The sequence below is a fragment of the Pygoscelis adeliae genome, unplaced genomic scaffold (genome assembly GCF_000699105.1).
Source record: "Pygoscelis adeliae isolate BGI_AS28 unplaced genomic scaffold, ASM69910v1 Scaffold183, whole genome shotgun sequence".
NCBI classification, from domain to species: domain Eukaryota; kingdom Metazoa; phylum Chordata; class Aves; order Sphenisciformes; family Spheniscidae; genus Pygoscelis; species Pygoscelis adeliae.
In genome coordinates, this window is record NW_008824536.1 from 2,134,967 (window position 1) to 2,148,233 (window position 13,267).

The 13,267-nt window shown below is 36.5% G+C and overlaps 1 protein-coding gene across 2 annotated transcripts in view; it reads right to left on the bottom strand.

The window, feature by feature from the left end:
• The window catches only part of TCF12 (transcription factor 12), a 182,359-nt gene that overhangs the window by 31,455 nt on the left and 137,637 nt on the right, over positions 1 to 13,267 (bottom strand). For both annotated transcript variants that reach the window (XM_009321587.1, XM_009321588.1), the window contains exons 10-13: positions 3,715 to 3,820; positions 2,431 to 2,570; positions 1,973 to 2,117; positions 380 to 444 (exon numbers count right to left, since the gene is read on the bottom strand). In XM_009321587.1, the coding sequence (XP_009319862.1) occupies positions 380 to 444; positions 1,973 to 2,117; positions 2,431 to 2,570; positions 3,715 to 3,820 (456 nt within the window). The remainder of the gene's footprint in view (positions 1 to 379; positions 445 to 1,972; positions 2,118 to 2,430; positions 2,571 to 3,714; positions 3,821 to 13,267) is intronic.

Sequence of the window (13,267 nt, forward strand, 5' to 3'; positions counted from 1 at the left end):
GGATCTGCTCTAAGAGTAATGTTAAAAATATTTTACTTTTAACTAGAACACTATAGAAAAAAAAAAACAACAAACTCTAAACTTTTTACTATTATCTTTCACTTTGTCTAAACAACTTTCTAAACTATATCTGGCCTAAATTTTTCCATCACCTAAAAAAAAAAAGGAAGTCAGAATGTCTTCAACAGATAAAAGCATTTTCCACTTGCCTTTTATATAGACATTTGTCTAGTATATGACATTGTATCATATATCATATGTATCATTTTAACTTCATACATGAAAACGCCTGATTTGATATTATAAAATGAACACATAAATAACAGTTGCAATGTTCAAAATACGTCTTTCAAATCTGAATATTCTAACTGCTACTTACAGATGCCAATGCCTTTCCAAGCGCATCACCTGTCTGTGAGCTTCCAGCACCATTTCCTCTGTTTCCTGTAATGTGGAAAACAAACCCAACACTTATTTTTAAAGCTGAAATTTTATTTACTTTTATTATTTTATTCATCATGTACAGTTGAGCAACCACTTTTAAAACGGATATGCTGAGGAAGTCAGTGTCAACAGAATCGGTTCTCATTATACTTAAATATTTAATTAAAACAATTAGATTTAAGTTTAGATGCTCTTCTCTTTAAAGTCAAACACAATATCACCGTGATAACTTAAGGACCAACAAGTGAAAGCAGTTAGAAAAAAGACTGAAATTATTTTCTAGGAATACAGGCTAATTTTAATGAAACGTGAAAAGAAAATAAAAATCAGAAAATTATATTATTGCAGCTAGTTTCTAAACTGTTATCACTAAAGTGTTGCACGTTTCATTAATTCTTAAAGCCAAATTCACTGAAGAGTTTCTTGTGTGTCTCCTTGCTCCCCCTGCTCTAATTCCCTCTGTTGTACTCTCATCTTTATTTTAGAAAATCCCTGAAAAGCTCCTGCCCACCAAGCTTTGTCACCCTTGCTCTCAGTTGCATGTCAGCAGCTTTGCGTGCCCTTTTGCTCCACACACCCTCAAGCCAAGAGGTCTGAAGCCCTACCAATTGGAAACACAGAAGAGACCTGAATCCTCTGAATTATCTGCTTTACTGTAGAAGATAGACCCTTTAAAAGTGAATCTCCTTCCTCCAATTATCGACTTCTAATGCCAAAAAATTGTATTTACTGTGAATGTAAGCCGTTCACATCAGAAATCCAAATCATGCAACACACTCTGTTTCAAGTTTGTGGCAAACTTGGATTTCCCAGCCTGAATTTCCCATGCAGAGTCATTAACTGGGTTCTGTTTAAAGATCTGACCGTAAAACATGTTCCCAAATCAAAGCCAATATAGTCACTCTAACTAAATTCCAGTTACCTAAAATGAAGCTAAGTACAAATCATATTGAACTGACAAGGAGCGTCTACAAGCATGCAATTTCTACGGCTGTATCTTAAGATGTGCAAATATGTACAAGGAACAGATGATCATCCTATATTTCATGCCTTCTAGGTAAGCATGGAAGAGACGAAACCAGCCACTGAGATGGCTACTCAGTAATCTCTAGATCAGTTAAGAGAGGAATTTACAATGCAGTTTATCAAGCTCCCCAAAGAAAGAGTCTCCCTGCCTTTCTCCTGCACAGTACCTTGGTGATACAGCAGTTCTGAAAACTACACCACCAGAACTACCTATATGAACATGTACATATACTGAACTATGGAAGGATAATTGCCATGAAGTTAGATGGATACAATCTCCTGTGCATAGGCTTGGCTGTGAAAGCAACTAACCAGCAAGTCTTAAGCTGACTGCAAAACAATTTGCCTCATCTCAGCCATACTGAGGACAGAAATGCCACAGTGATATGGTATCCCTGATCTACAAGCATCCCATAAATTAAATCTTACTGATTTTTTGCGTCATGCAGCCCTAAATTTCATTTTCTTGTAAAATTAAAAAAAAGCAGGAAGAACTTTTTACCCAGAATATTATCTGATCCGTTGACAGGTGGAGTGTGTGAGGCAGCTACATAAGGTGAACTGCTGGTACTGCCACGATGGAAGCTAGACATTGGAGGAAGACTGGCATTTATATCTGTAGGTGAGACTGAATGCGGGGGATAGCTCTAGAAAGAAGAGAAACAGACATAAGACATTAAGTAGTCTTTAAATAAATGTTGATATTTTAAGATACCAGATATACAACACCCAGCTCTTTATTAAAGAAAAGGACTCATCCATCCTCTGAACAGACCACTCTACAGCCAGATTTTTATTTATACAACAGACATAAATAAAAGGACATAAATCTAACACAGTAAGTTTGTGATTTCTGACAACTGAGTTTTTAACTGACATACATGAGCAGCAAACAAGAAATGAATTCTTGTGATCTCCATATACAAGTACAAATACATTAATCTGTGCTGTGTATCTTACCAAACGGTCATGTGTGTGCAGGCTGCCGTAACTGCTGGACTGGGACATGTGGGAAGAGGAGCCTCCCAGCATCCCACCATAGCCGGGCTGGCTCATGCCATTGGATGAACTCCAGAGGTCAGAAGAATTGTGGGTCCCATCTTTTTTTTAAATTATTTTTTAATAAAAAAGAAAACAAGAAAAATACATTTAGTGAAGAAGAATACTGAGTTCTAATTTCCTTTACAAAATTATTTTAAAAGAATGCAGAATTCAGCTACTCAGGCTAACATCAGCAGGGAAATGGTGACCAGTTTATATTGCGTCTTCTATTTTCATGCCACCACACTGTTGCTATATTTATAAAAAAAACAAAAACCAACAGAGGCTTTATAGCTGAAATACAATCCAACCACAGCTGAGAAAATACCAAGTACTTCTGCTAATTACACAGACCTTCAGTAAGGCCAGATTTATATGAAGAGGGTTGATAAAAATTCCAGAGTGAAATAAATAATAAAAAAGGGGGTGGAGGACAGAGAAGTTTGGCTAAACAGAGCTCATCACATAAACATACAGTGCAAAACATCTATTAACCTAAAATAAGCAATTTATAGTCTAAAATACCTTCGTACCATAAAAATATTAAAAACATTTCATAATAGCAGATTTAAGTAATGGAAATTACTACATTACATAAGCCTTAAACCCGTGTGTCAATGCAGTTTTCCTTCTGTAGCACAAACTGAAGTGCTCTGTAAATTCCCGTACTGAGAGACTATGCTTTCAATGTGCTCCAAAACCTCGTCAGACTACAGTACAAGCTAATTATATGATGTGAGGCCGAGGAAATGAATTCTGCTCTCGTTTTGTTCAATGCAATCCCCCCCTTTTTTTTTCTGGCATGCTGGATATACAAGCATTTGAGAACTTAAGACTGTTAGCTGATATTGTACAGTCAAATTCCAGAACAGTCAAGAAGCCCTCACCTCATTTTTCTCTATCACTCCAGTGTGCTGCTCTGAAGCCCCTACAAATCAAAGGATGGGGGATTCTGTCCATCTGGCCTGGTGTATAATCCCCTTAAATTTCAGTCAGCAATTAACGTCATGAGAAAAACTTTAAATCAACAGACAGCTCCCTTCATCTAACTGTTTTGAAAGTATATAAAACTTAATCACAGGCTCTAGCACAATATGTTACCTTTATGCTTCCTCAGTGAATCAGTACAACAGTGGCTGACTGCAGATTTCTGCCTAAAGAACAAGTGACACCTACCCATATATTTACAGTTATTTTACCCACCTTGCATAAAGAAAGTGCTAGCAAACATACTGCTTGGTGGCTTAGGAGACGGGTAACTTGGAGATTCTCTGTTGAAATCATCAGAACTTGGGGATGGTGCATACACCTAAATATGGGAGAGCAATAAAAGCAGGTTAGTAATATTTGGGTGTCGCGCATTAAAAAACCCATAACAGCATGCAGACACAGATAGAAAGCACAAATGAAAAAAGAACAGTGTAGCAAGCTGCAACGTTTGTTGCCCTTGTTTTATTTGCTTTTTAGCAAGTTGCCACAGTACAGAGGAACTACAGTAGAATGATCCTAACAACACACTTTCTGGTGTGCCAACTCAGCCAGGTGGCCTGATAAAAGCTTGAATGCTGATTTTGCTTTCTAAGTGCGTGACTCGCACAGACTTGTTGCTCAAGATAAAAAAAGCAAGATTAAACAACTGGGCCCCAAACAAATTTTATTTTAAAACAACTGTATGCCTGTTTGAATATTTAATTAGCTGGCACCCCAACAATCAGACAGAAAAAGAACATCCAGTGACAAACAAAGATTTTAATGCAACCATTGTATCGTCCATTCAGAAACTTGCATGCCTTTGTATAGTCATCAAAAATGTATGCAATTCAAGTCCTGAGGAATAATCTTAAAACTGCAACATCGAGCAAATTATTTTCACACTGGCCTAGCATTAAAGAAAACCAGCATCATTCTTTTTCCAGTGTAACACCACATTGGAATGGCCATTCTCAACTTACAAACAACGAATTTTCTTAACAAGTTAAAAACTGTAAGATGGCAAATAAGGAAAGGACATAAGGATTAGAAGTCTTTCACTGCAGTGACTCTAAGAAGAAATATAAAGCATATTCAGGAATAAATAAGTCCAATCAACAAAGCCAGTATTCATACACTCAGGGACTCTACCCATAACGTTAGTTGTTCTAAGCGATGCTATTTCTTCATAACAGTATTTTTGTCAATATACTGAATATCGCAATATGACTACTGTATGGTTAAAAGAAAAATCTTTAAAAGAAAAAATTAACAAATATGGCAGCAAAGAGTATCAAAATGTAACACTGAAACCAGAGCATCTCTTTGCTACAAAGTAAAAAATGCAGTATTTTTATTTTTTAATCATGCACCTTACTTGTAAATACATAAGGCTTCACAAACGCATATATTAAGAATTTTAAAACTTCAAAGCTTACATAATGCAACTTACAAAGTGCACTATGCCCTAAAATTCAGAAGTTAGCGTTTTTATCCCTTCCTATGGAAATACAAGCACACGCACGTATCTCCAACATTCACATCCCTCCCTTGTCTTTCTGGGATGTTGTTTACCAAGCGAGAGAAGGGCCAGGAAAACCAAGCCGGCCAACAAAAAAGCGTAAGCTCCCTGAAAGAGAACCATTGTTCTCCCGGAGAGCGATTGTTCCGATACGGATATTTAGAAAGTGAAGTGGGCAAGTCCCGCTTTCATTTGCATACCAATACCCCTCCTCCCCACTCCCGAACGCTGCTCTAGCCTGCTGTTGTCAGACCAAATGGCTGGGCATGTGCCTGCAGACAGCACTCTCCTCTATCAGAGGGACTGATTTACCACTCTCTTAGACCCGTTTTACATCAACAGAATTTCAATAAAATCTATCAAACTACAGTATGATGGAATCAGGACAAGGGCACAAGGAATGAAGCCAGGGCATAGCTGTCGATACAAGTCATGCGATGAAAACGGCAGCAGGTAAAAGACACCTGAAAAAAAGGAGTCAAGTGGAAAACTTACGACTTTCAGTTGCATGCTTGTTGTAACTTTTTTTTTTTTTTTAAGCAAAATAAAGGAAAAAAATTTTGGGAAAGAAAGCCTTTCAGGGAGCTTTTGTTCAATATTTTACTTCCAGATTTCCAATGTATGGAATAAAAGTAAAATAGAGATGCTTACCAAACCTGAGTGACAGAACAACATATACGTTATAAGCAATGTTAACAGTACATATGTATTTACTATTATGCTGAACGCATGTATATTCCATGCCTCAGACATATTTTAACAGAAATGTCACTCTGTCAAATTGTAAATACTCGCACTCATAAGACTGCAAACGTATTAGGCAAAACTGGGCTTAATTTACAAGTTCTCTGTTGTGCAGAACAACGCAGCATGTGCTACAGCTGATGGATAATCTATCACTGTCACAGGACAGCAGTGGAAACAAAGCTTTATGACATTTAGCACTGCCACGGAGATGTACACTGATTAATGCAAAATCACCTACAATGACAAATCATACTTCTTTTAAACTGTAACGTTATCAATGAGATTTGTAAATACAAGCTTCAGACTGAAATTTTAACATTTTACATAATTGGGTGATTTATAAAAACTGATTAAACACTAAAAGGGAAATTAAACTGAGAAACTCCTACAAATATGTCATTTACAGATACATATGTACAAGCCATTAATGTAATAAAAATGTTATGAATTATATTAACGTAAAAGAGGCCCTTCCAAACAGCTACATGAAAGTCCTTGCACAGACACATAACTTTATATAGTTTCTCCTTGTTTTGGTATCTTAACTATAGCCTGCAAAAACATAGCTGCGATGTTATGAAGCTGCACTTGTGCCAGTCTAGATTTTTCAGATCAAAGGGTTCTTGCGGCAAAACACAACTGATGTGGTCTCAAAGACTTCATTAACTCCAGATGTGGGGAAATAGCCAGCCAATTCCACAAAAGGAGCAAGTCTCTTTTAGTTACAATCAGAACTACCCACAAATTAAAACCAGGCCTCTGATGTCATCTGATCACCTGCAGATGAGCGCCAGTTTTTTTCCTGGTTGATGACCTAATCATAATTTTTATGTTATGTTACTACAAACAAAATTTAAAAGCAAAGGAGAAAATTTACTAAGATTAACGTGAAGTCCCCAAGATGCGAAATACAAAGGTTTTAAATATAAAGTTGATAAAAAAAAGGTGACACAAAGGGAAGCGATATATCAGGGCAACTAGTTTGTTCATTCTGAAAGCCCTGCATGCACTAGGACCCCTATCCAGCAAAACGTAGCCTCTGTGGCTGCTGGTCTGCAGGAGGCTTGCATGGCTGCGCAGCAGCTCCCCGGTCTGTGCCGTAGTTAAAGGGCTCTCTCTTCTGCAACAGCTGAGTAAGGCAGTTATAAGTATGACGTGGCTGCTCAAGACGGCCTCTTTTAGCTATTAAACTGATAACACGACATCCAGGAGGCATCAAACCAGTTTTTCCTGGCTGACATTCCCACTAAGACAAGGAATACTGTTAAAAGGTCAGCCTGTCTGCAGAGTCTCCTTGAAGAGGGTTGTCTCCAGCAGGTAGAAGAGGAGCCCATCTTCTAATCCCCTTAAACGCACTGCGCCCAAAGGCATCGGATGTGTCTCCATGCTGACAAGCAAAACACTCTCTGATTATGAATGGGAAATTCCCTTCTGATAAACACATGCCAAAACCAGGTTTTTTACATGACTTATCAAGTGGAGGACTTGACTTTTTTGGAGCTGTGCTAGAATATACATCAATCCTAATGCTGCAGCGCTTCTGAAGGGTAGATAGCCTCTGCAGAGGGAAGTTGGACAAATGAGTTGCAAAGGACATCAAGTCAGAGACCCACATCGGTCTCTTCCACACCCTGAATTGGTGTCGTGGTTTAACCTTAGCCGGCAACTGAGCACCACATGTTTCTCCAGTAGAAAAGGCAGGATGACAACTAAGATTTTTTTTTTGGAGGGGTATGGGTGGGAGCTGACTTCAGAACAGAGCTGAGAAGACGTTATCTGTACTACAGGTTTAAGCAAAACAAATGCATCATCCAGTTCTGAAATCTGCCCTGGTGATTAACATACGTAATGAACACTATCATGAAAGTTACACAGACCTAATATATCTAAAACATATCAAAGGATTAACAATGTGCATCTGTTTACTAATACAAGTGCCAATAACATGAATATTAATTTGAAGATCTGGGTTTACCAAATTCTATGCTAAGTAAAACTTCCAAGTCGCATTCTATAAATGCATTTAATAAATATAACACTTGAGAGTCCTCCTGTTGGCATACTTCCTCTCAGGCAATTTTCCCATAATCTGTTTCAAATTCTTAAATATTTATCAATGTTTAATATTGATATTAAAAGCAGATTAAAAAACAGCAATGAAGCAACCAAACCTTACTTCCAATGAGCTCATGCTATCTCAAGACCAAGGCTCCCATCACGCATACCGTTTATGGAATTGTGAATTATGTTACTTATTTAAGCCTAGTTATTAACGATTCTTGGAAGTTTGGGAAAATATTTATCAAGCTGCTGGAGACAGAGAATTTTTTGAAACCAGTGGAGATGGATAACCTATTCTGTAGCTTGTAAACTCTGCTAAGTAGCCTATCTACATTCCATCAGCATCAGTCATGCACTAAGCAAGTGCGCACTGATGAATGATTTGTACATGTGGCAAAATTTTACAGTGTATTATCTGCAGGTTTTGTGGCAAAAGCTCATTCTGCTAAAAGGCAGCTCTGGGAAAAGGAAACTTGTTTTCATGTTTATTATATTTCTGACAAAATCATGTACTAAAACTTCAGGAATGTAGAATAGTAACTATAGTTTTCCATGCTCCCCTTTACAGCAAGACAGAAGCTGCCAAAAAAAAAACCCAACCCACCCACCCTCAATTCTTGTTTAGTTGATAGCAAGATGATAAAATGAAGAGCCCTAGTACACAAGATCAGTATACCATATCCTCTATCATACTTTTTGTTTCCAATACCAGGTGTAAAGGTTCATCCATTTTAAACACTCTTCTCGCCACCCAGAATGAAAATGAAACACTCCTTTAAGAGAACAGAACATCAGTCTTGCCTGCAAATCCAACCATAATTTTTAAGGATGGTATAAAATTCAAAATCCTTGAAGTAGCTAAACTGAATTCCATCTTAAATAAATGTTTATGCAGTTTAGGCATGCTATACATGCCTATTTGGGTATTTTTGAAATGCAGAATCCCACTGCAACGATACATAGCGCAAACGCTTCCTAGCTTCTTCCTCAGTAAATGACAATTTTAAAGTCATGTTAAAAAGTGACAGGCAAACTTACCAAAAATCCCAAATTCAGTATATGAAAACGTTTTGGTCTGTCCTTTTGATTTTATTTTATTTTTTTTAATTGTAGTGTGAGGCAGAGAGGGGAGGAAAAAGAAGCTAAGGCAGCAGGAACAACACCAGAAATATATATGCGTATATAATGCCTGAAGATTGTTTTTGTATTTTATTTGCTAAGTAAAATCTCTTCCCCACGCTCTTCAAACTATGCTGTTACTAAAGGATGCATACAACTAAGTCTTCAAAAATTCCTGATTAAATTCAGATTTTAAGGAAACACAAAATGGAAAAGTTGAAACTAATCAGCCTGTTTTCTTAACCTGTTCCCTGTATTTCGGAAGGCTATTCTAGCTGTGGTAGGAATCCCCATCACCAGTATTGACCACAGGAAGACGCAGTAGTAGATATAATGCTATCTTTTGCATTTGTTTATCTGTTCTCTGGACTCGCTAGTACTCTCAGTTTCTGTAGCTCCGACACAGACTATTATATTTCTACAAACAGACTTCAACATGCACGTGATTACGAAAGCAAACAGGGGTGTGTTACTCATTGGTGCTCACATTTTGAGAAATATAGATCGGTCCAATACAGCACCTGATCCCATCCCTAGCTGCTTTCATTTGCCCAAGGAAATGGACATAACCTTCACTTTTAAAGCATCAATAAAGCTTGTTGCAGACAAGACACCCTTCTAGCAGGGGACCAACTGCTCAGTAGATTGGCAGTTCAAGCCAGTGGAGTGGAGCAGGGAAAACTCTCTTGGGCTGATGCATTGTAACTCATCGTTTTTTAGTGCGATGGGGAGGGGAAAGAGAAGGGCGAGGAACAGAAAAAAAAAATCCAGCTAACCAGTGTTTACTACCTCTCTTTATTCAATGTCCACAGCCGTGTACCCCTAGAGATTTTCCAGATGATCTTATGTTTGTCCTGACTTACAAATGTTAGCTTTGACCTTGTCTAAGTTGCTGTGGGCAGCATATGGTACAGAACAGTTTTAATTGTACTTTTTTCCCTGTATACTAACTGGCCCAATACTAATAAAAGCAGAATTGAATCGTTCTTTTTAGCACCTGGTTGCTCCAAAATTTACAAACTGAAAACATTTTACATTGATGTTAAAAGACTTAGTACATTATTTATTGCATAACAGCTACAGAAAGGCGTGCTGTCATGTCATCTAAGCATCATGCAATATTATTAACATGTTTTTCTCTGCTATAACTTGAGAGCAATGGCTGCAAGACAGGCATTTTTCTCCACTAAAAAATACCCAAATATACACATATATACTCACACCTATGTGTATTTATTCATCTGTAGACACGTGCCCATACATATGTACGCACACACAGGGACACATTTATAAATAGCCTTTTACACTCCTGAGAATTTTGAGAGTTTTCTCTCAAAAAAATTGTTCTCAAAAAAATCCCAATATAAGCTAGTTTACAAAAAAACCCGAAATCACAAAGCATTACATATATGCAAAATATATATATATATTTCCTGGTCTTTTTTTCTCCCTTTTTGAATAGGTATTGTAGAAATCTACTGTGAAATATGCAGTAACACCACCTTGGAAAAGGGCTCAATAAAATCTCAGCTTATGCTGAGAAAAAAAAAAAAATTCAATAATAAAAAATACTCGTACATAGACTTGTGTATCAAATTAACCCATACAATGCACAGAATACCATAGTAATGTGTAATATAGCCACAAATTTATTCTCATATGAAACAGTAGTCATAGGTGACATAAAATAAAATATTGTTCCTTAAAATGATTTATTTTGGTGATAACTGACACTACTCTGTTGTGATCTATACAAAGATAATTTTACAGTACATTTAGAGAATAACCAATTTATTTCTAAACTTGTAGGTGAACTGAAAAAAGTGGAAATCTTTCAAGTCTATATTTTATTCTTTATGTACTAAAAAAGATACAAAACTACCATGACTTAAATATTATTTTGGTGTTATTGCATTTTATAAAATTTAAACAAAGAGGCCGCAGTGAATGAAGAAGTTTGCTTAATTATTTATTAGTTAAAAAATAATAAAATTAAAATGTTTAAAAAATATAATTTAAATTTGTGCTATTACTTCTACCTAAACATTTTTGCAGCTTTTTTAAAAATGGGACTTAGGTGTTTTGATTTTTGGGGGTCTGCAGCGTAGCTCTTGAATGAAAGAGAAGAAAAACTTTAAAAGATAGATGCAATTTTTAACTATAATTTTTTTTTCAAAAAGCTCTATGTTAAAATTTTGTAAGCCTTCCATAAACCGATAGTATTTTCTATATATCAACAGGTGAAGGACAAAAAAAAACAAACAAAAAACCCAAACAAACAAAAAAAACCCAAACAGGCTAAACCTAGTTCAGTGCAAGTGCTTAATTTTCTTTACGAAACAGATCAAGACCTTTTTTTTCTTTTAATTTGGTGCGGATTCTTGAATTTTATTATTTTTTTTAAAAACACCTATTACACATAACGGTAAAATTTTACTCCTTAGCAAGGGATTTGTATTAAAACACTACTTTTCACTTTCATGTGTCCATCCTAAAACATACAGTAATTACAAAAATTGAACCTCTTCTAACAGTAAAAACCCCTGACAATTTTTAACTTTTAATTTATGTGCCAGTGCACACATGACCATCTATTGGGATGCTCAGATACTTGGTTTTTAGCTTAATATTAAGCTTTCTTCTGGCTTACAAATTTAAGAAGTTGAAAAGAACAAAACATATTTAATAAAAAGTTTAAGACACATTTTCTACATGTCATTTCCCACTTGCTTTGTGTGTAAATAAATCAGATTTTATATACATCAGCAGGTATCAAGGAATGTTAATATCCAAAATCTAATACAATAATCTAAATAAAAATCTCAAACAATGAGGTACATACCATCAACTACTGACTGATCAAACAATACAAATAAAAGCAGTAAGACATCAAAATTAGGGTATGTACTGTTCTCTCATCATGGGAAGGTTCATACAAAGATTTGGCATACACACCAGTATGTGTGCTTCAAAAACTGTAACACAAAAACCACCCCCCCAACTTCACATATCCTCCTTCTGTATATTTAAATTAGTAATTTAGTCCAACTTGCAGAATTCCTAGGAGAGAAAATGCTAAAAGCTAGTGAGATGTTAAAAAAAAAAAATTAAATAAAACCTTGGGCAACATGATCTAGGATCATCATATGATTTGTCATCTATTTACTAACTCTTCAAGCTCATAAAGGTCACCTCTGACCCATAACAGGCACATGCTATCAATTTTCAAGCCATGCTCTCCTACAGTACCAGCACTTCCATCTACTATATGCCTGGAAATACTTAATAAGATCAAAGCCTTTTTTCCTGCTACAAGAACAAAGAGAAATGTTGTAATAGAGTGATCTGTGCTCTAGAAAGAATAAAATCAAAACTCCATGCAAGTTATATTCCCTTTGCTTCAGGGGTATTGTATAGTTAATTTTACTTAAGTCCTATATATATCTTCACATAAAACTTCAAACAGATTGTTTTAGCCTAGGAGCAGACATGAAAGAAAAATAATTTCATATTTGAAAGACAGCTGGCATTTAAACCAAAGGAAATGAAATAGAGACCAAGCAATTTTATTCATTCCCCTAACCTCTCCTCCAGTATCTTTTCTGTTATTCAAGCAGCTCATACACAGCGTCCTTAATGAATATAAAGATCCGTAGTTTAATCATCATTGAACAAAAATATTGGGAAAAAGTTTACTAATGAAGGCAAAGCTCACATAGGTCCACGAAAGGAGAAACAGCAGTAAAAAAACCCAGCCCACAAAGAAGATCAATATCAGCATCTCCCTTTTTCCTATTTATAAGGAAATATATAACATATAAATGTTATTTTTATAACAGAAGAAAGCCCAAACCACACACAACATCAACAGACTGAAAAAAACATAGTGTTAAGTTTACCATTGCATGCTAATTTTTATACACAAAATCAGCACTGTTGCCATATGAACTTAAAAACTGTAAGTATCAACCATGACACAGAAATATCCCATTCAATTTCCAGGAAGTTAAACTACAGAGAGCAGATTTGTTTTTTTCAGAATCTGCATTTTTTCCCCTCCAGTGGTCGTAACAATATTTTGATTATTCCAAAGTCATACAAGTGAAACGACCAGCTCCGGGCAAGGCAACGTTAACGGCTGGCCAGCGGATGCGACGTTACCGGGAGCGCAGAGCGCCCGGCAGCACGGCGCGTTACCGGTGCCACGGCCAGGGCTCGGGGACGTGCGCTCAGTCAGCCAGAGCGGCAGCTGTTGAGGTGCGCTCAGGAAGGCTGCTCGGCAGCCGTCTGGGAGAAGAGAGGTAGAAAAAATAAAAAAAAAAAAACCCAAAACAAAAA